Source organism: Carcharodon carcharias, chromosome 7, assembly GCF_017639515.1.
Source record: "Carcharodon carcharias isolate sCarCar2 chromosome 7, sCarCar2.pri, whole genome shotgun sequence".
Taxonomy (NCBI): Eukaryota; Metazoa; Chordata; class Chondrichthyes; order Lamniformes; family Lamnidae; genus Carcharodon; species Carcharodon carcharias.
Window position 1 is genome coordinate 117,842,693 of NC_054473.1, and position 22,178 is coordinate 117,864,870.

Below are 22,178 nucleotides of genomic sequence, written 5' to 3' on the forward strand. Positions count from 1 at the left end.
GCATCTAGAACTTTCTCTCTCTCTTCCCCCTATTAACTTGACTATCCCTGAAGTCCAACTCACTATTAATAGAATCCTTCAGCGAACAAGAGTTTTATTTAATCTCCTTTAGCCAACACACAGAATTTTAACCGAACCCAGCTTGAAAGAGATGTTTCCTGTCGCAAACCTGTTCTAAACTAAAAACTAAAACCCCTGCTTGAGACCTCAAGCACTTCCACAATCTACTTCACCCCATAATTAACTTCCTGTTGACCACTTTTCTATTATTTATCGCCAAGGCAACTTGGTCATATGATCAGTTATGGAAGCAAGGTGCTTTACCAGAAATAGTCTCCTAGAGAAACATAGTTCTTAAAGAGACCATCACTCCAACATAAAATATTGCTTCTTTCCCCCAAAAAGCACATGGGCCATCACACAAGGGTAATAAGAAGCCTAGAGCACCCTCAGTAAAAGTCTCTGGATGGGGGTCAATCTCAGCTTTCAAGATGGAGATAGATTTTTATTTGGGAAGGGATATGGAGAAAAGCTGGGTACATAGAACCGAAGTGCTGATAAGACATGATCAGATTCAAAGGGCTCAATGCCCTATTCTTATTTTTCATATTCCAATTAAGCAAGTAAATCAGACTTTTGGTTTACATTGTATTTTATTGTTCATACTTTGAGGTGAAGATAATACATCTTCACCATCTGGAGTGTTTGGTAGGGTTTTGGTAGATATGTAATTGACTGCTAAGGCTGTTCTGCATACAGAAGGTTCTGCTGCGAATAGACAGGGTGCTGCAGGCGATTGAATTTTGGACAAGTTGCTCACCCAGGATTTCCTCTCCTTGTGTTTTCTCTCTGCCTCTAGTATGCATTTGCTTTCGAAGGATGCCACATCATTTTTTATTTGACTGCGCCAAGTGCAGCAATCCTGGGCAGGTTTCTGCCATGATGTGAAGTACATCAAAACGTCCAAATGAAGCTCTGAGTGTCCTTGTAGCGCTTCTTTTCACCGCCATGAGAGCGCATCCCAGACTCAAGCTCTCCATAGATGTTTCACTTTGGTAAGCATGTGTCAGGCATTCTGGCTATAGGACTGACTCAACTCGGTTGTGACTGTGTCAATATGGTGTGCATGCTTGGCATGCCAATTCAGATGAGCACCGCAGTGTCTGGCAATTTGTCCTGCCATCGGATTTTCAGAAGTTTCTGAAGGCAGTTCAAGTGAAAGTGGTTGAGCTTCTTGGCATGGTGCTGGTACACAGTCCAAGTCTTACATATGTAAAGCAGATTGGACAGGACTATTTCTCTATAGACTTTCAGTTTGGTAACAGGCTCACTCCTCTTCATTCCCAGACTGCTACATTATAGCAATCACAAGACCACCAATCCAAATGTAGACTGTTCAGTTCAAGCCTGAGCTGGTCCAAATATTAATCTTCCACCTCGCTGTGTAACTTTTACATCTCTTTGTATTGCTGGGATCTTGGATATTCTTATTTAATTAGTCATTTGGTAGTACAGAACTTGAGGACTGCTGAAAAAAAGAGACATGTCAAAGCTTTTCGCCTTGCACTTATCAGGACACTTTGCAATAATACCAATACAAGAGGAAAACAGCAACTTATACAGGTCAAGCTGCCTAGTTTAAATTTCAAACAATGCTTGGCAGTTAACTGTCAGTCACCATCAATTAGTCCACTCTCCATGGCAACGCCTCTACAGAGTCCACTTGCCAACCAATCAGCACTCCCATTTCATACAGTATAAATTGTTGATTTCCCCTTGTATTATTATAGCTAAGTGTCCTGCTGAATGTAAGAAGAAAAGCTTTAACATATCTCTTTTTTTCAGCAATACTCATGTGTTATTAACAGCAGTAATTAGCTGGCACTCAGTGAGACAGGCAGCCTACTTTTACTTTGTTACATTCTCCCTAGTAAATTCCCTGCAAAATGCAAATCATACATAAGAGTGCGCTCAGTAAAAGTCAGTGAAATTATTCCTCCCTTTGTCACCCACTGACTGTCCTGATAGGCTCCTACCAACTAGGGAGTGTTGCCATCTGGCATTTTACTCCTCCTCCTTTCCCCCTCCCCTCCACACCTTCTGCCTCCTTTTCTACCTTTCCCTCAATCATCATTTGAGAATGGCGGACTCACCCGCGACTCCTGTCACAATGCTAGCATCAAACCATGCATCATTAGTCAGTGACTAGATAGCATCCATGGAAAATGACAGAAACAAAAGGACAACACAGTGTATTGAAGACAGAAAGGGCAAGTATTTCCAGAACCAAAAGCAGAACAAAAGATTTGAGGTTGAGAGAGGAGAATTTCAAGCCTCTCCAGTTTGGTTAATTCAAGATGCTTGAACAGAGACAGACCCCTGGCTACAATTTAGTCATAGGAAGAGATAATGAGAGAACAAGGTTCCTCTGATGATTTTAAACTAAAGCAAGGACTGGCCTCCAAGGGTTTAGCTCAGGTCATTGTGAAACTTGTTGCAATACATGTAGGCTGCATTGCATATATTGCAATACATATGCACATTATATCAGAAGTACCCTTGACATGATCACATAGATGGTTGGTATGGGAAATGGAAATGTTACACTCGGTCAGTAGTCGATGCTGTTTTGAAATTACTGCTATTGTAATTTTGGAAAAACAAAATTAGCTTGAATTACAATGAACCAATCCTATTCCTATTGGGAGTGTGAAGGGCACTCTACTGTGTATTCTACCCAGGGAGAATTCAGTAGGACAGTGTAGAGCTTTGCCATGTATCGCAACCTGAGAGACATTGATGGTAATGTCAGCAGAAAAGAAATAGAAAATATTCTATTTCTCAGCAACCTTTGCATAAATAATAAAATACATCTTTAAGAAAGGTTTCTAAATTTCCAAACTTCTCTTGATACAAGTGAAATATTTGAAATTGTTTTCTATTTTGACAAGATCCCTAAGGGAATGTTCACAATTCAAGAGGTGTGAATGATACTAGGCAGAGGAACTGGAACAATTTGTGACTGACTGCGAGAACAGAGCCAAGTATTAAAACTGAATCATAGTTAGTTCTGTAAAACATTAATATCAGGTTGTTGATTTCATAATAAACAAGAGGTTTGCCCTAATCTGCCTCCATTAACCCTTCGCACATGAAAGGGGGAATGTAAGTGCCACACAAGTGGAAGCAGGATGGGCCCACACACAACGTGACTGTATTAGACAGATTGGCTTGTTTAATTTTGACCATCAGTGCAACTCCTGGTAGGCCCACAGCACAAACCAGCCCCTAATTGACCACTAAATTGGCAATCTCAGTTAGTGGCATCACTTGGTGGGTAGGATGTATATCCCACCCAGGGATAGAAAATAGAAACTGCCACACTGGTTCAATGGAACGAACTCTTGAGATTTAGAATAGGATATTATGAGGGTATGTTAGTAGGAACTTTACACTGTACCAGACCTGAGGGCACCTGATGCAGAAAGGAGATTGCTCCAAAATAAAAGTGGGGAAATGTCTCCTCCCGCTCACCAACCCCACCAGCACACAACCCCACACCCCAAAAATATCACCAGAGGGCTGATGCCTGTATCACAGCCAGCCCCCAAATTGGTGTTCTCGTAGCTGATGAGCTACATCGGGATACCCAATCGGTGTCCACAGCTCAGCAGAATTATGTTGCTGAGGTCCAAATCCCAATTTCGGATGCAGCCTCTGGCCTGCACTTTGCATGAGGGAAACTGTTTTGTGCCTGAAGTAGGCCTAATTAATTTTCTCCCTCAATGTTTGGTATGCAAAGTTCATGTGCACACACATTGCATTGCTGGCAACTAGTATGCATATCCATTATATGCATTTTTATATTAGGTTATTGTTCACATACCTTTTCATATATCATGTCCAGTGGAAACCATTATGCGCAAAAGGTACAAAACAAGGTTTTACCACTCCATTCCTTCTCCAGATCATGCACAATTTATCATCATAGGCTTTACTTCACTTATTTAATATGCCAAAGGAAAATGCTTTATTAATTTGGGCAAGTATAAATATTTTGGAGTTTTGCTAGAATAGCTGAGGTTAAAAGGATAATTATGAAGTATCTGATTGTCTTAGCCTATACTTGTTCATATAATCTCTGATCTCAGCCCTGACCATTTTTATCATGTTCTTTTCTTTCATTAAATGCCACAGCATCAATTGCTTTCCCTAGGAGTTTGCTCCACATGTCAATTGTTCTGTTGCAGTTATAAACTTTAGCTTAACACAAAAGCTTATAAAGACCCATGCTTCTATTATTACTTCCAATCCCACAAACCCACGCACACGCCCCACACCTCCCCCCACCCCCCCACACACACACACACACACACACACACACACACACACAAGGTTCATTCACTTTTTCTGGGATCAACACAAAGTTATGACACAGCTCTCCAGAACTCACTAATTTCCTACAGTGATCCAGCTATCCTCTGAGGTAAGACTCTATGAGGGTCCTTTCATTAACTTTTTGGCTACACAACTCTCTACCTTTTCTTTGCAGACCTTATGACTGTGAATGCCTCAGCTCCTCCTTATGGTTTCTGTCAGATCCCAACTACCTTCCCACAGCTTTCCAAGCTAACTCTGCTGACTGCTTTCTGTCACGAAGCTCTATGAGGACCACTGTAGATTTCTTCTACTAGCTGCAAGCTACAACAAATATTCCAGTTGTTTTTCCCTCATGAAACCAACTGTACTGCCGTTTTCTGTCAGCAAACACACAGAGATACTGAAAATTAAACAAAAGAACCATGTACCCTCACAGCGTGTCTTTATGACAATGATAGTCTCAAACAGAAATGTAAATTAATTAGTTTACCTTCAATGTAACTCTTTGATTCTGTAACTAATATGAATAATCTGTATTGTTAATGGAGTTTTACAATCCTTTCTCTAGACTCCCTCACTCCATTATAAGTTTAGAGATGGATCATCCATTGTTCAAGTTTTTTCACTATCTGACCTTGCAAGATTAACATAGGCTACCTTTTACGTGTAATAAATGAAGACTTGTTTGAGTTGCATTTACTTCAGAGTTGTTTTTTAAACCAGTCCCAACCAGATACCCTCATTTGCACAGTTAAAATTTGAATTCCAAAACAAAAAAGTTATATTCTAAAGCATATGAATTATGAACTAGATATTCACAACACATAATTAAGGCTCAGTTCCGAAGAACAGTCATGTTGGACTCGAAACGTTAACACTGTTTCTCACAAGATGCTGCCAGACCTGCTCAATTTTTCCAGCATTTACCGTTTTTATTTCAGGTTTACAGACTCCACAGTATTTTGCTTTTATTACATGCTTGAGGCTGGTTAGTTTAAAACTTTTGTCCTCCACATCTACTATCAAAGTCCAGGTTTAATAGCCTAACTACAAATACAACTTCCAGCAATTTAAACACCTGGATAATATTTGTCACAGTCTTTCTTTTTCTGCCAGAGTGTTCTCCCTCATTTCCTAGTCAATATTTATCTTTCAACCAACATCACTAAAACTATCTTATCTCATGGCATGATTGTGAGAGCTTGTGGACGTGAATTGGTTACTAGATTTCCTATGTTACAGCAGTGACCATACTTCAAATGCTATTGAATGCCTGTAAAACAGTTTTTGAAGTCTTGAAAAGCATAAATGCAAGTCTTTATTTAAAAAAGCTGCATTTTCCAGTAATGCTCAATACTTAAGTGCTGAAGGGCAGATTTTTCCTACTGGGGCAGGAAACCGAGCTTGGGACTGTTTCCACATCCTGAACTCACCACCAGGGAGAGAACAGTCACACATTGCGATTTTCAGGAGATGCCTCCTTAATTGGGACAAATACAGGTTTACCTTCCAATTAAAAACAGCAAGTAGACTCTTGAAGCTGCAGGGCCATCAGTGGCCTTCCAGCTTGAAAGGTGCAGCAGGCTGTAATGAAAGTAAGAGGTGGGTGCGTCAAGATGGACATGCCCTCCCTCAATTTTTTAAAAAATCTGAAATAAAAAATGTAATTTTGGAGCCATGCCATTGGGACATGGGAAAAGGAGGGAAGTGTCAGTGGGTAGTCTCCTGCATCCAAGGTCTCCAGGCATGCTTGGAGCTCTGGCAACACCACCCGCTCCAGTCATGCTGCCAGGAGGTCGCCCAACTAGGCAGTAAACTGGTCACTGTTGCCTGTAGGCAAATTCCAGTCAGCCACCTTAATTGACCTCAGTTGGCTCTTAATGAGCCGCGATGTCTACCTGCCACATGCAGGCAATTGGCCCTGCTGTCCCACAATCCCAGAGGTGGGAAACCAATATTCTGGCCAGCAGGGCTACTTTTAGCCTGCCACCTCCAATCCTTGCATTCAAATAAGTTTTCAAATCAATGGGTATTATCTTATTCACTTTATGACATAACAGAATATCTTCTGATTCACCCACAGGTGATATGCTAGTCAAAATATTATAAAAGTAAATCCAAAACATTACTTAGAGGTACCCTAAGAAAATAGGATGATTTGATGTAAATAGGATGAAAGGACATACAATTAAAGTAAATAAAACGTGCTTCAAATGAATAATCCTCCATTTTTTACAGACCTTCTACTAGAATAGTCTATGTTGCTTCCAAAGAATCATACCAGATACTATTCCTAACAGGCTAAAATATCATTACCTGGAAAAACTCAGCAGGTCTGGCAGCACGGCGGAGAAGAGTTGATGTTTCGAGTCCTCATGACCCTTCAACAGAACTGGGTGAATCCAAAGAGAGGGGTGAATTATAAGCCGGTTTAAGGTGGTGGTGGTGGTGGTGGTTGGGGGTGGGGGGGGAAGAAGGGGAAGGGGGGGCGTGTGGTTGTAGGGACAAACAAGCAGTGATAGGAGCAGATCATCAAAAGATGTCACAGACAAAAGAACAAAAGAACACAGAGCTGTTGAAGTTGGTGATATTATCTAAACGAATGTGCTAATTAAGAATGGATGGTACGGCACTCAAGATACACCTCTAGTGGGGTGGGGGGGCATAAAAGATTTAAAAATAATGGAAATAGGTGGGAAAAGAAAAATCTATATAATTTATTGGAAAAAACAAAAGTAAGGGGGAAGAAACAGAAAGGGGGTGGGGATGGGGGATGGAGGAGGGAGTTCAAGATCTAAGGTTGTTGAATTCAATATTCAGTCCGGAAGGCTGTAAAGTGCCTAGTCGGAAGATGAGGTGTTGTTCCTCCAGTTTGCATTGGGCTTCACTGGAACAATGCAGCAAGCCAAGGACAGACATGTGGGCAAGAGAGCAGGGTGGAGTGTTAAAATGGCAAGCGACAGGGAGGTTTGGATCATTCTTGCGGACAGACCGAAGGTGTTCTGCAAAGCAGTCGCCCAGTTTACGTTTGGTCTCTCCAATGTAGAGGAGAGAACATTGGGAGCAACGAATGCAGTAGACTAAGTTGGGGGAAATGCAAGTGAAATGCTGCTTCACTTAAAAGGAGTGTTTGGGCCCTTGGATAGTGAGGAGAGAGGAAGTGAAGGGGCAGGTGTTGCATCTTTTGCGTGGGCATGGGGAGGTGCCAAAGACAGGAGTTGAGGAGTAGGGGGTGATGGAGGAGTGGACCAGGGTGTCCCGGAGGAAATGATCCCTATGGAATGCCGCCGGGGGGGGGTGAAGGGAAGATATGTTTGGTGGTAGCATCATGCTGGAGTTGGCGGAAATGGCGGAGGATGATCCTTTGAATGCGGAGGCTGGTGGGGTGATAAGTGAGGACAAGGGGGACCCTATCATGTTTCTGGGAGGGAGGAGAAGGCATGAGGGCGGATGCGCGAGAGATGGGCCGGACACGGTTGAGGGCCCTGTCAACGACCGTGGGTGGAAAACCTCGGTTAAGGAAGAAGGAGGACATGTCAGAGGAACTGTTTTTGAAGGTAGCATCATCAGAACAGATGCAACGGAGGCAAAGAAACTGAGAGAACGGAATGGAGTCCTTACAGGAAGCGGGATGTGAGGAGTTGTAGTCGAGGTAGCTGTGGGAGTCGGTAGGCTTGTAATGGATATTGGTGGATAGTCTATCACCAGAGATTGAGACAGAGAGGTCAAGGAAGGGAAGGGAAGTGTCAGAAATGGACCATGTGAAAATGATGGAGGGGTGGAGATTGGAAGCAAAATTAATGAATTTTTCCAAGTCCCGACGAGAGCATGAAGCAGCACCGAAGTAATCATCGATGTACCAGAGAAAGAGTTGTGGAACGGGGCCGGAGTAGGACTGGAACAAGGAATGTTCCACATACCCCATAAAGAGACCTCTGAAAACTTCTTTGCAGAATTTGAAATAATGTATTTCTCAGCAGGAAGTGCACTGTATTGTTACTCAGTGAATACAGAATGTTGGCATTGTGGAATTACGTCAAGTATATGTTTAGGCAATCACATCCGATTGACATGTTTCTGTCCAAATTCAACAAAACTGAGCAAAATCTGTAATGTTTATATGCAGATGTCTCTCTTGATCTAAAACCTGTTTCCTTTCAGCCAATACTGAACAGTCCATTTGTTTGATGTACTGAGTGGATCCAATATTTACAAATCAACCCAAGGAGGCAAATGAGTTATGGTAGGATATTTAATTAATTGGATTGTTCTGATAAAAACTAGCCCTGATAAACTTAAGAGTCAAAATACGAGCCTGTGAACTTATTTTGTCAACTGCAAAGGCTCTCTGCGAATGTGATTGGTTCATTTTGAAGTACTGACTAGTAATTTAGAAAAACTGAGTAATTTGACTGCCTATTCTTTTGGTCAGTCATTCCTTATTTATATTTTTATGCAATCATTTTCTTTAATGCTTGATTGGTAACTCAACAGGTAAATGGTTATTTTTGCTTTGCCCCAATAATGTGTAATGCCCTGAAGTACAACACTCCAGGGCTATATTTTCATGGTGTAATACTACAGATGCTCTCTGGACACAAGACTTTTAATTGCATTGGTGCTAGAAGATTTCTCATGGTGTTCCTCCAAGGTTATCGTGGCCAGGGGCAGGGAGTGCAACAGCTCGGACAGAAATAGAACTGAAGCATTTTGGTGCAAAATGTAGCATAGGGCAGGAAGCAGAGCAAATGAATGGTGTGGGAGCTGGGGGCAGGCTGAAGGAAGACACTGGGTGTTAACTGCTTAATTTAGGCTGCATTTGTTGCAATGCCAAACACGCACAGTTCTTGTGTTTAACTCCTTGACATCATTGCGAGCGATTTTCTGCTTCTTTAACTAGTACTTCTCATTCCCTGGATCTACTCTCCATGATCCTGAAAACTGGTTTGTTTCTGTGCATGTATGGACTAGTGCACATCCACAGAGGGATATTGGCAGCTATCTTGCATTGGCAGGAGACATGGTGTATAATTTAAGGTTAAGTATGTACAGATGAAGGGCACTCATTGGTTAATTACTTGTGCAGATAAAAAATACACTTATGCCCATTAAAGGAGTTGATTATTTATTTAGTTTATTAGCTCATTTGTTTAACTGTTGTACTCAAAAGAGTATAAAGAAACACTGGGGTGGAGTGCATCAACAACCCTTAAAATACTTTAATTTAAAATTTGATAAGGTTCCTTTAAAGTTTGATTTTTGTTTAAGTGGCCTTTAAGGGGCTGTTAATTAATTCATTAGTTAATTAGTTCATTTGCTCCACTGTTGTAGTCAAAAGAGTATTACGATACACTTTTTGTTAGTGTCCCTTTAAGGGGCAGTTCATTAGTTAAAAACATAAAAACTGCGGATGCTGGAAATCCAAAACAAAAACAGAATTACTTGGAAAAACTGAGCAGGCCTAGCAGCATCGGCGGAGAAGAAAAGAGTTGACGTTTCGAGTCCTCATGACCCTTCGACAGAACTGAGTGAATCCAAGACAACAGAACAAAAGAACACATAGGTGTTAAAGTTGGTGATATTATCTAAACGAATGTGCTAATTAAGAATGGACAGTAGGGCACTCAAGGTATAGCTCTTGTGGGGGTGGGGGGAGCATAAAAGATTTAAAAATAATGGAAATAGGTGGGAAAAGAAAAATCTATATAATTTATTGGAAAAAACAAAAGGAAGGGGGAAGAAACAGAAAGGGGGTGGGGATGGGGGAGGGAGCTCAAGACCTAAAGTTGTTGAATTCAATATTCAGTCCGGAAGGCTGTAAAGTGCCTAGTCGGAAGATGAGGTGTTGTTCCTCCAGTTTGCATTGGGCTTCACTGGAACAATGCAGCAAGCCAAAGACAGACATGTGGGCAAGAGAGCAGGGTGGAGTGTTAAAATGGCAAGCGACAGGGAGGTTTGGGTCATTCTTGCGGACAGACCGCAGGTGTTCTGCAAAGCGGTCGCCCAGTTTACGTTTGGTCTCTCTAATGTAGAGGCGACCACATTGGGAGCAACGAATGCAGTACACTAAGTTGGGGGAAATGCAAGTGAAATGCTGCTTCACTCAAAAGGTGTGTTTAGGCCCTTGAACGGTGAGGAGAGAGGAAGTGAAGGGGCAGGTGTTGCATCTTTTGCGTGGGCATGGGGTGGTGCCATAGAGGGGGTTGAGGATTAGGGGGTGATGGAGGAAACGATCCCTACGGAATGCCGATAGGGGGCGTGAAGGGAAGATATGTTTGGTGGTGGCATCATGCTGGAGTTGGCGGAAATGGTGGAGGGTGATCCTTTGAATGCGGAGGCTGGTGGGGTGATAAGTGAGGACAAGGGGGACCCTATCATGTTTCTGGGAGGGAGGAGAAGGCGTGAGGGCAGATGCGTGGGAGATGGGCTGGACACGGTTGAGGGCCCTGTCAACAATCGTGGGCGGAAAACCTCGGTTAAGGAAGAAGGAGGACACGTCAGAGGAACTGTTTTTGAAGGTAGCATCATTGGAACAGATGCGACGGAGGCGAAGGAACTGAGAGAATGGGATGGAGTCCTTACAGGAAGCGGGGTGTGAGGAGCTGTAGTTGAGGTAGCTGTGGGAGTCGGTAGGTTTGTAATGGATATTGGTGGGCAGTCTATCACCAGAGATTGAGACAGAGAGGTCAAGGAAGGGAAGGAAAGTGTCAGAGATGGACCACGTGAAAATGATGGAGGGGTGGAGATTGGAAGCAAAATTAATAAATTTTTCCAAGTTCCGACGAGAGCATTAGTTAATTAGGTTAATTGTTTTAAATTTGCTCAAAAGAGAATAAAGAGACACTCATTGACACTGGCGGTGGGTTGTTTAGTTAGGAGCTATACATTTGAAATACCTACTTTTGGAATAAATCTAAAACTGAGTAAAGTTTGACTTCTGGTCCTCTCCTTCACCAATTGATGGAAAGAAGTTTAACACTAGGCCGGAGCTGAAGCAGAGATGGATTCCTGTGAACTGAGGGAAGAACCTGAGACAGACAGGAATATTTGTAGAACTGAGAAGCCAGATGGGAATGAGGCAAGTGTTGAGTAGGAGAACGAGACTAATAAGTCTTGGAGTAAAGTTTGAAAATTAAAGTTATTGGTGGAGTGGATGTTTGGATAGTAGATAGTGAATACAGCAGGGTTAGTTCCGTGTAACAAACAATAAACATGCTCGAAGTCCTTAGATATAGCTGGTTACACGGGCCCAGACTTTCCAGCCTGCAGCGGAGGGTGTGTTGAACGCTGACTCCGATTTAATCTGCCAATTTATCATTTTACGCTGGAGGCTTTTCACCGTCCAATGCCGGCTCCAGCAGGGATGCAGGGTTGAACGCAATTGTGAAGCCAAACTATCGGAACGTAAGTCTAGTGCAGCCGCACTCCCTGTTTTGTGACCCTTCAACAGAACTAAGTGAATCCAAGGAAGGGATGAAATATAAGCTGGTTTAAGGTGTGTGTGTGTGTGTGTGTGTGTGTGTGTCGGGGGGGAGGGGTGGAGGATGGTGGAGGGGGTGGTGTGGTTGTAAGGACAAGCAAGCAGTGATAGAAGCAGATCATCAAAAGATGTCACCTTTTGACATCTTTTGAAGATCTGCTTCTATCACTGCTTGCTTGTCCCTACAACCACACCACCCCCTCCACTTCTCTTTCCCCACCACCACCACCCCCCCTACACACACCTTAAACCAGCTTATATTTCACCCCTTCCTTGGATTCACCTAGTTCTGTTGAAGGGTCATGAGGACTCGAAACGTCAACTCTTTTCTTCTCCGCCGATGCTGCCAGACCTGCTGAGTTTTTCCAGGTAATTCTGTTTTTGTTTTGGATTTCCAGCATCCGCAGTTTTTTGTTTTTACCCCCTTTTTGTCAAGAACTGAAGACACGCCTCTTCACGTCTGTATTCAGTTTATTGTTTTAAATGGAGCTGTATAGCCCCATCCCACTGACAGTGCTAACCCAGACCACCCCCTCCCTCACTCACCAGCACCCCCCACCCTCCCCCGCACCTCACAAAAATGCTCAACCCACCCCGCTCACTCCCCGACAATGCTGATTCTTCCAACATCGCCTGGACAGGAGCCAGGGATTCCGGAGGAAGAGTCGGGAGAGGTCAGGAGGAGGTGATCACTATCTGGGGAGTGGGTGCACATAGCTGGGAGGGAGCGGGGAGGGGAGATGGTTGGTGATGGTGTGTGAGAGCATTGTCTGGGGTTAGGGAGGGGTTGGGGGCAATGTGAGTGCTATTTGGAGGCAAGGAGGGAGGCGGGGGTGAAAATTCCCAGGATGGAGGCTTAACATTGCTGTGGGTTCTGGAGTGCTTCGACATTCCGGATGATTTACTTGAGTTTCACTGGCTTTATACCCACTGTGAAGAACTCTGTAAATCCATGTAAAAATTGGGGTTAGTATAGCGCAAATACCCCAAGTCGCTGTGATCCTAGCATTTGATCCCACTGTCGTTGGAATCACGGAGCAGTCAGGGTAGGGTAAAACCAGCAATCGGAACTTTAAACTTCTGGCGTAAGTACAGCGGATGTGCGCACGTCGAAACTTTCTCAAGGCCCCCAACACTTCAGCGACGGCATCTTCCCACATTCGAAGATTTGGGCCATGTTTTTTTGTCAAAGTTACCTCAGATGGAACATTAAAATTCATTCCACCTTTGTCGACTCACTATTAGCCTTAAGAATGGCCTTCCTAGGTTTCAGTGTCATCGCCTTTTCCATCATCTGACAGGATTGGAGTTTACCTCCGTCAATGTGGGGATGTACGTTAGACTGTAAGTAGGCATTCTGGGAAATGTTATAAGTGCTAACACCAAGATCTGTAATTTCTGGTCGGCTACTGTCAGGAAAGTTTCACATTGCTAAGCATTCCTCCTCCTCATCCTCCAGATAAATTTATAAACGGAGATTCTCATAGGGAAGGCATCATGCTATCTTTCCAGTGGATTTCAATAAAAATAAAATTGTTGTACTCCTCCCCTGCCCGATGTTCAGAAATAGGTAGCATGAAGGCTGTGGGCTGCTCTCAAACAAGAACATCCAAAGTAAAGCAGAAAAAGACTAAGCAAATGTAGTTTAGCAAGGATAGTCTCTTTAGATTCTGCCTGCAAATTTATCAGTTGATATTAGTTAGCAAATAAGCCATTTTGTTGATGATAAATGACAGAAAATAGACTTAAAGCATCATCTTGTCTCTCTGTCCTTTGCTTAAGCTCACTTCATTTTATTCAACCAACACTGGAAGGAAGCAAAGTCTATTGACCCTCACCCCTTCAGAAACTGTGGCGCAGGGAAGAAATGGGCAGGGATGAGCATTGCAGATTCATGACCCGTATTGCACACTCACCAACTCAGATTATACTGTATTCTTGGCACAGTGAGGCAAAAATTTCAGGGCCAAGACTTGGGTAGACAGGCAGAGCAGCATTATTGTTGCTCTGGATTAATTTTACAATGAGTATATCACAAATGTCATTTAACAGCGAGGGTCATCAAACATCGACTGAACATAACACCCTAGCCTTTGATTTTGGCATCAGCAACTGCTGAGGGTAGGATTCCTTCCAAATGACAAGGAACCTTTTATGATTAGAAAGAACATGGTATTTATATTATAAAAAGGAATGTGTGAGAGAGTATAGTAAAGACCTAGAGACCAAAGGACAACAAACAGCTTGAGCCTGGTTGCTGAATGTTTGCCGTTTCATCTCAGCCCATCAATGAGATTATTTTCTTGGATTCAGTGACACTTACCCATCATTCTTTGCAATATTGCTAATGTTCCTGTTAAAGACAGATCTATTTTTATGCTTACCATGCTGTGAAAATTAAAATGTAGCCCATCATTCTCCTTCCCTGGCCGGGGATGTGAACAGCTCAGAAATCATATCTGAAACATTCATCATGTCCATATTTTCTGATTTCTTCAGGTTTCATTCTAAAAGTGTTCTGCCATTCATTTTCCTTCACTGGGGAAGCACCTTGATCCAAGGCAATATCATGCTGTATCAGTATGACATCAGTAGCTATAGGCGAGGCACCAAAATTACAGAACAGAGGAGGCTATTTGGCCCATTTGGCCTGGGCTAGCACTAGCTCTTTAACTGTAAATATTCAGTCTAATCTCACTCCTTCCAGCCTTGATCCTGACACGGGCACAAATTGAATGTAAGAGAGGGGAGAACAGACATTCTTGACATCAAGGCAGCTGAGGTGGTAGCTCAAATCAGGAAGTTTGCTTACTCACTGGACATGCCTTAGTAAAAAGTACCCTGAAATGAGCAATGTTTGCAGTGGGTGGAGCAGGTGGGGAATAGAGTCAGGCCTGCTGAACCCAGGAGCAGAGTGGTCACAGGGGTGGGAGAGTGACAAGGTGGGCTGGTTAGAAGGCCCGCCTCAGTTCTCTGGAACTTCATTGCAGTTGTTTTAGAGTTTATTAGGCCATCTAGCCTTCACCACTCACACCCCCTCACCCCTGTGGCTTCTAATACCTTCCATGCCAACTCCATGCTGCATCATGCCCCACACCCACCCCATGGCCCTTTATACCATCCATGCCAACTCATACCCCCCACCCACCCCAAGGCCCTTCATGTCAACTCATTTCCTCACCCACCCCCTCTTTAGTCCCTCATACGATCCATGTCAACTTCACAGCCATTCACCCAATATCCATCATGGGCAGACCTCAGGAGCCATGTAGAGATGAAAAAATAAACTAACAATCTAATACAGCTCTCACTCCTGCAAACATGATAGCAAAAAAAACTCCCATTAATAGGGCAGAATTTTGAGGTCGTCGGGCAGGCCTGGGAGTGGCCGGGAAACTGTCCGCCACCCACAATCGGTCTCTGACCGATCGCGATTTCACGCTGGTGGACCAATTAAGGCCTTCCTAGTGTGAAACGCAGGCTCTTCGTTGGTTGGCAAGCAGGGGGCGGGAGCCTGTCGGCACAGACAGGCCCCGGAAGGCTGCCGGTGATAAGAACTCCAGTGTTGTGAGCAGGCGAGTATAAATCATGGAGACTAATGCAATCACCAGGTCGGGTGCCCCCCCCCCCCCCCCCCCGGTTTTCTGATGAATGCCTCGCGGTCCTCCTGGAGGACGTGGCTGCCAGAAGGGGACACCCTTGTCCCCATGGATGGAAGGAGTAGGCCACCGCACCTAACGAAAGGGCTTGGGAAGAAGTGGCAGTGCTGCTCAGCAGCCATGTGATGCGGCGCACCTGGGTCAAATGCCACAAGAGGTTTAACGACCTGCTGCGCTCAGGAAGAGAGAGTACCGTGTTGACATGGATCAGTGTGGTGAAGTGTTGAGGTCTGGCCATCCCCCGTGGAGCTCAGGGGTGTTAGGGTCTGAGTGCCAATTGTCAATGACGCCGGAGTTGGCCATTGGGTTGAGCCCTAACTGCTTGGACTGAGTGCCTTGTGGCTCAAGGCCCCATAACTCAGGTGTGCCCTGCAAGGTGTTCCTCAGGTGGGGCTGGCCAGGCTGCAATAGTGCTGGTGCACAGGGGACTAATCTATGCTTCTCTGTCGTTTCAGGAGAAGACCGCCAATAACAACATTGAAAGGTCACGGACTGGAAGAGGCCCAGCTAACCTCCTAATCTTTTCTAGATACGAGCAGGATGCCTTGGACCTGGAGAGGTGCCACTTACCTCGGTTAACCGGCTGTGGAGAGGCTGGGGTGTCAGAAGAAGCTAAGAGTCCAGTGCACAGACGTGAGAGTTCAGATGCTGCAAACATTCTTGTGTAGTCTCATCATTGATGGGAGCCTCGGAACTGCATTCCCCATTAATCATTGAAAGATGCAGATCTCTGTGGTCTCACCAGGATGCCTGGCATGCACAGTGACAATGTGATAACTTAAAGTAATGACATTTCATTGTTCTCCCTTAGATTTAGCACCACGGACCGAATTGCAGGAGCCCGAAGACCCATCCTGATGCCAGAAGTCCTCCTAGGCTCCAGAAACGCCTGCGTCACACCCACTCTCTGCATAAGGCACCAGTGCAGATACCAGCACCTTGGTGGGCGTTAGATCTGTGGCTAGTGCCAGTGCACAGCAGTGAGGGCACTTCACACTCACTTGAGGGTGCAGGCGGAGGCAGACTGTGCCCATGGCGCCAGCAGTTGGAGGACTGCTGGAGACCAGGACAATACTGAGTTGAAGGCAGATGATGAGCCTCTGGAATCATCCATTAGGCGGCAGATGCTGGATGGATCTGATAGAGATCCATAACGGTATGTGTGCCATGGTCTCCGTTATAAAGGAGGTCATGGGGAGCATGAGCACTGCGGTGACCCTCATGGCCAAGTGCACTGCCGCCTCCATTGAGACAGTGGCCACTCTCATGTAGGGGCAGCTCCAGGAACAGAATAGGGGATTCCTGGGGTTGCGCTCGGACCTGAAAGCCCTCAACGTGCACTGACCTCAGGTGGTCAGTGTCCGTATGGGAGATGGATGAGGCACCCAGTATTCCAGCTAGGTGCCCATCCATCAATGGTGAGCAACGAGGTCCAGAGTGACTCACGTTGGTGCACGATCTGCCTGTCGCCTCTGCAGGCGCCTCTCAGGGTGCTCTGAATGATGGCAGCAGCTCCTCCACTCCTCTGCCAGTGACTGTGCCATCTGATGAGCAACAGGGCAGATGCCAGCCATGGCACTGGCCACTCCATCCCAAGCAGGGTCAGCACAGGCTCAACTGGCCAGAGGACAACTGCCAAGGTCATCAAGGCCAACAAGACACTAGAGTCAACAGGCTACCTCCAATGCCAGTGCCAGCGAGGGCGGAGCAGCAAGCCATAGCATTCACAAACGTAAGTTTAAGGCACCATGAGCACAAGAGGGACTGGTCACGGGTGATCTTCTGTTGTGCAATGTTTTGTTTATTTTAACTGGTCTGACGTAGAATACCAGAGAAGGGTCTGTTAATTTGTTTGGAGTGTCAACATGAGATCAATTTTCGTTTGTCATAATGGCCTGAGTATGCTTCACATTTTTTATTTAATGTAGTGCTAGGTGTGCTAGTATGTAAAATTGGATGTGGGTGGCTCGAAACCTTATTGTACAGGCACTGAGCGGACTTTGGGTGCAAATAAAAGGGTCATTTCAGACTTCCAGGATGGAGGCAGAAGTCCAGGCATGAGGTTGAAGCTGATCTTTGGTAGCCTACCTGAAGGGAGCATTGGATCAAGGTGTCCCTGCCTCCCTGGAGGTTACCATGCCCTCAGTGTTCTCCTCACTGTGCTCGTCTGCTGACTCACTACTGGAATCATCATCTGTGGTCCGTGCAGCTGCATCAAGATCCTCTTCCTCCAGTGGGTCCCCCCTTGCCAGTGCCAGATTGTGGAGAGCACAGTACGCAACCACTATCAGTGACATCCACTCTGGGGGGTATTGTAGTGCCCCCCCTGAACGGTCTAGGCATCGGAAGCGCATCTTGAGAAGACCTATGGTCCTCTCTATCATCGCCCTTGTGGAGGCATGACTCGTATTGTAACACTCCTCTGCCTACATTCTTGGGTGGCGGAGAGGCGTCATGAGTCACCTCTTCAGCGGGTAGCCCTTGTCATCCAGCAGTCATCCATCCAGTTGGGCTGGAGCACTGAAGAGACTCACATCCTCAGACACTCCCACGTGCAAGTGTCATGGAAGCTGCCAGGGTACTTTGCATGGACTTGCAGAATCTGCATCCTGTGGTCACACACAATCTGCACATTCATGGAGTGGAATCCCTTCCTGTTGATGAAGGCACCCGGCTGACCCACAGGCACCTTGATGGCCACATGTGTGCAGTCGATTGCACCCTGGATGCAGCGGAGCCCAGCAATCGCTGCAAACACTCTGGCTCGCTCAGCCTGGCTAGCATCATCCATGCGGTAAAGAACAAAGGTCAGTACCAACTTGAACAGAGCTTCTGTCACCAGCTTGACGCAACTGTGGACAGCTGATTGGGAGACTCCACAAAGATCCTCTACTGACCCCTGGAAAGAGGCAGAGGCATAGAAGCTGAGGGCCGCCGTGACCTTCAGAGCCACTGGCATGGGGTGTCCACCCACACAGTCAGAGCTGATCTCTGGCCCAATCATGTGACAAATGGAGGTCACCCTCTCCCTTGAGAGGTGGAGCCTCCTTCGGCATTGCACCTCGGACATATTGAGGTAGTTGCATTGCCACCTGTAAACCCTGGCAGCAGGATAGTGGCGTCTTCTGCGGTCCCTTCCACCTTGGACTTCCTGCTGGCCCTGCACCCTTTGTGCTTGCACCTCTCCTCCCACAGGTCCCTCCCCTAGAAGCTGCATTGGGACACCTGGCCTTCTCTCTATTCTTCCCCTCTCTTCCTCCTCAGAGGAGATGCCACCAGCGGAGACTACAATCCCCATTACCAGGGTAACGGAAGGCTGTTTGTTACCTGGAAGGGTCCACACAGTCAGCATCTCCTGTGGGCCTTTTGAGACACCAAGGAGTCCTGAAATTAAGCCTGGAAATGCTAACAATGGAGCGCCAAACAGAGATGAAGCTGCCAAGTACCAATAAGTCATCAGCAGCAAAATATCTACCAAATTCCTCACTACTCACACTAGCAATGCTATTGACCCTTTTTAATCCTGCCCTTGGATGAGGTTTTTGAAATTGTGGGCTGCCTGTCTTGACCATGCAACAAGATCTTCCAGACCTTGCTAATGTCTAATAAAAACAAAAAATTTCTATTCAGACCCCCGCAAAGGCGGCTAATCCTTTAATACTGCGTTAAACTGTCAATCTGTGAACTCAGAACAGCTGAGATAATTATCGCTTTTGAAACTCAGCTAAGCATTCATGATGACATAACGACAGCCCTTAGGGAAATGTCAAAGAACTCTATTGAAACTACACAACCAGATGCTACTTTCATTTCTAATTTACACTTGTCAATCAAGGCAGTTTTTTTAAACTCAGTGAACTTTTTTTGAAGTTTAAAGAGCATGGTATTTAAAAAACTTCAGATCATGACAGTTATACAAACTATATCTGCCCTTCAAGAGTGTTTACGTCTGCTCCATCAATTCATGACTCCCACACTGTGGGTAAAGGCCACCCCAAGGGCCAAAATAGGACCTGTTTAAATTCAGCACTGAGTTCAAATGGCCCTGCTGTGTTTGGGTTTTCTTCCTGTGTGGGAGTCAGGCCCAGCCCCCTTTCCACTACCAGCAAAAATTAGAACTTTTGGAAATGGGGTGGGATTTCTGCAATCAGGTCTCGCCCACCATTTTTAAAAGTTCACGGAGTCGATAAGACTTCATGAAAATACGGCCCAAAGAGGTTCAAAAGAAAAACCCTCTAATAGCTGGAGGCATAACTGATGCAAAGGAATATGGTTGTGATTATGAGAGACCAGTCGTCAGAGTCCCAGATTTTATTGCAGTAGTTCCTCATGGAAGCGTCCTAGGCCCAACCATTTCCACTGCTTTGTTAATGAACCTGCCCCACCACAAGGTCAAGTGAGGACCATCTTAAGAGTATTCAGGTTCAATCATAACTCCACTGGTGATTCGAGAGTTTTCAGCTTCAGGCACAACACCACAGAAAATAAAGCAGCCCATGCTAGCCTCCAAACAAGGCCTAGGTAATGTGCAGACATACACTGACAAGTCGCAGGAATCACATGTGCCACACAATGGCAAGACAAGAGTTTAATGCCTATTCCTAGTTACCCTGTGAATGTGCTTGGTCACTTTAGAGGGCATTAGCGAGGGATTGGAGTCACACATAGGCCAGATAGTGTAGGGCAACAGGTTTCCTTCCCTAGATGACATTAGTGAGCCAGTTGGGTTTTTACAACAATCAAGCAGTTTCAATCGCTTTTTGTTTTTAAATTGATACCAGTCTTTCACTTCCAGATCTTTCTAAAAAAAGAACAGAGTTGAAATACTCAAACAGTGATGGCAGGATTTGAACTCTCATTCTTCGATTGTTAGTCAAGGGCTCTGGATTACTGGTCCGGTAATAGAAACATTGCCCTGTCGCATTATATGATTATGAGAAGGCCCTTCATAGCTGAGCCTAATAGGGCCCATACCACACATTCATGTACACACTTCAGGATCACCGGACAGCAATTAGGAAAAGCAGCCCAAATGTTTTTTTTCCCCCTCTCCTTAATTCACAGGCCTCAAGGCCAATGGCAGTACCTCTATCACTGCTGAGCTCAGTGAAATCAATACAGACCTGATTTATTTTAATTCCCCTACTTGTGCACATGTTGAGGGGTAGGGGGAGGCAGATGACACCCAGTTCACCAGTACAGCATACAGGAGCTGCATTAATGGAAACTAGGGCAAGATTAAAGCAAGCATTCTTAAAACAACCATAGGGACTGATGTGGAATTGCATTAATTAAGATGCAAAGGGGTTATAATTAAGAAAAAGGCAAGCACTGTAAAGCGCTGAGGAAAGGATTTCAAAATCACAAATCAGTTATTGAAAGGAGATGCAAGTAGCAATGACTTTCAGTAAGCTGACCCATCAAAGGATCTCTGAGACATTTGCTTTTAATCAAATCTTACGTGACTCACCATTGACATCTGCTCCCGCAGCAGAGGCTTCTCCTCTGTCATTCGTAACTCCTGCAGTCCAGCCATTTCCAATCTGTGCCAGTCAAATCCTGTAACACCCACAACACAGAGCAATGTTACCAGACAACAACTGGGACACTTACTGATCATTTTAGCAAAGCGTCTTTCTTTTTTGAAATCCAACACAGAATTTAGATCACTGGAAGACTGACCCTTTAATATGTGGTGCTTGCCCATGTTTCCCACCTATGTGTGCGCTGCAGAACCCTTCTGTTTTCTCAAGGAGAAAGGGGAAGCTAGTGAATGTTTCCTCCACGGCTCCAACTCCAGAGTGGCTGCCCCAGTTAGCCAGTAGGTGGAACCTGCAGTGTGTTACAGTGACAGGGCAGCTTGAACGATACACTGTCCATGTCTTAAAGGGGAAATCATCCTGTATGCAGCGACTCCATTTAAAGGGGAGGTCAACTGATGCTCAGTCTGTTCCGTTTAAAGGGGAAACCCACTGTTTTACCATCTACGCAATTTAAAGGAAAGCTCAAGTAGCATGCAGCAAAAATACGATCAGCAAGGTTACCCCAGAGTATCCACAAACTCAATCTACAATCTGAATTTCTGTCTTTGCACTGTTACTCCAACATCAACATGATGTTTCAGTTACAATGTGAACAACATGCATTAGTGAATAAAGGATTTTAGGTCAAATTGCATCCAGGAGGGTGTCAATATTTGCAGCAGTTCTTACAGTTTGATAAATGTTGATGCATAATGTGTGTCATTTAAAGAGGAAGCATACAGACATAAAGCTTGCTCCATTTAAAAGCCCTAAAATTTGCTGCATTTAAAGAGAACATTATATCTAAATAAACTATTCTTTAAACTGGAACCAAAGTGACATTCAATCTCCTCCATTTAAATAGGAACCCAACCTCATTTCACAATAGGTTTTTATAGGTTGTTTACTAAGAAAAAATAACTTACATTTATAGAGTAAAAGAAAATAGTGCAGATGCTGGAAATCTGAAACAAAAACAGAAAATGCTGAAAAAAACTTAGCAAGTCTGGCAGCATCCATGGAATTAGAAACAGAATTAATTATTCTTGGAACTGGAAGGGTCTTCCAAAGAAAAGTCTTACTGGACTCGAAATGTTAACTCTGTTTCTCTCTCCAGATGCTGCCAGACCTGCTGAG

The 22,178-nt window shown here is 44.8% G+C and overlaps 1 protein-coding gene across 5 annotated transcripts in view; it reads right to left on the bottom strand.

The window, feature by feature from the left end:
* ndrg4 (NDRG family member 4) overlaps positions 1 to 22,178 on the bottom strand; it is a 178,586-nt gene that overhangs the window by 148,231 nt on the left and 8,177 nt on the right. For 3 of the 5 annotated variants that reach the window (XM_041190933.1, XM_041190936.1, XM_041190932.1), the window contains exon 2: positions 20,990 to 21,078. In XM_041190933.1, coding sequence (XP_041046867.1) covers positions 20,990 to 21,078 — 89 coding nt within the window. Of the gene's footprint in view, positions 1 to 20,989; positions 21,079 to 21,201; positions 21,327 to 22,178 lie in introns of those variants that run through there. The other 2 variants (XM_041190934.1, XM_041190938.1) reach the window with 2 other exon arrangements.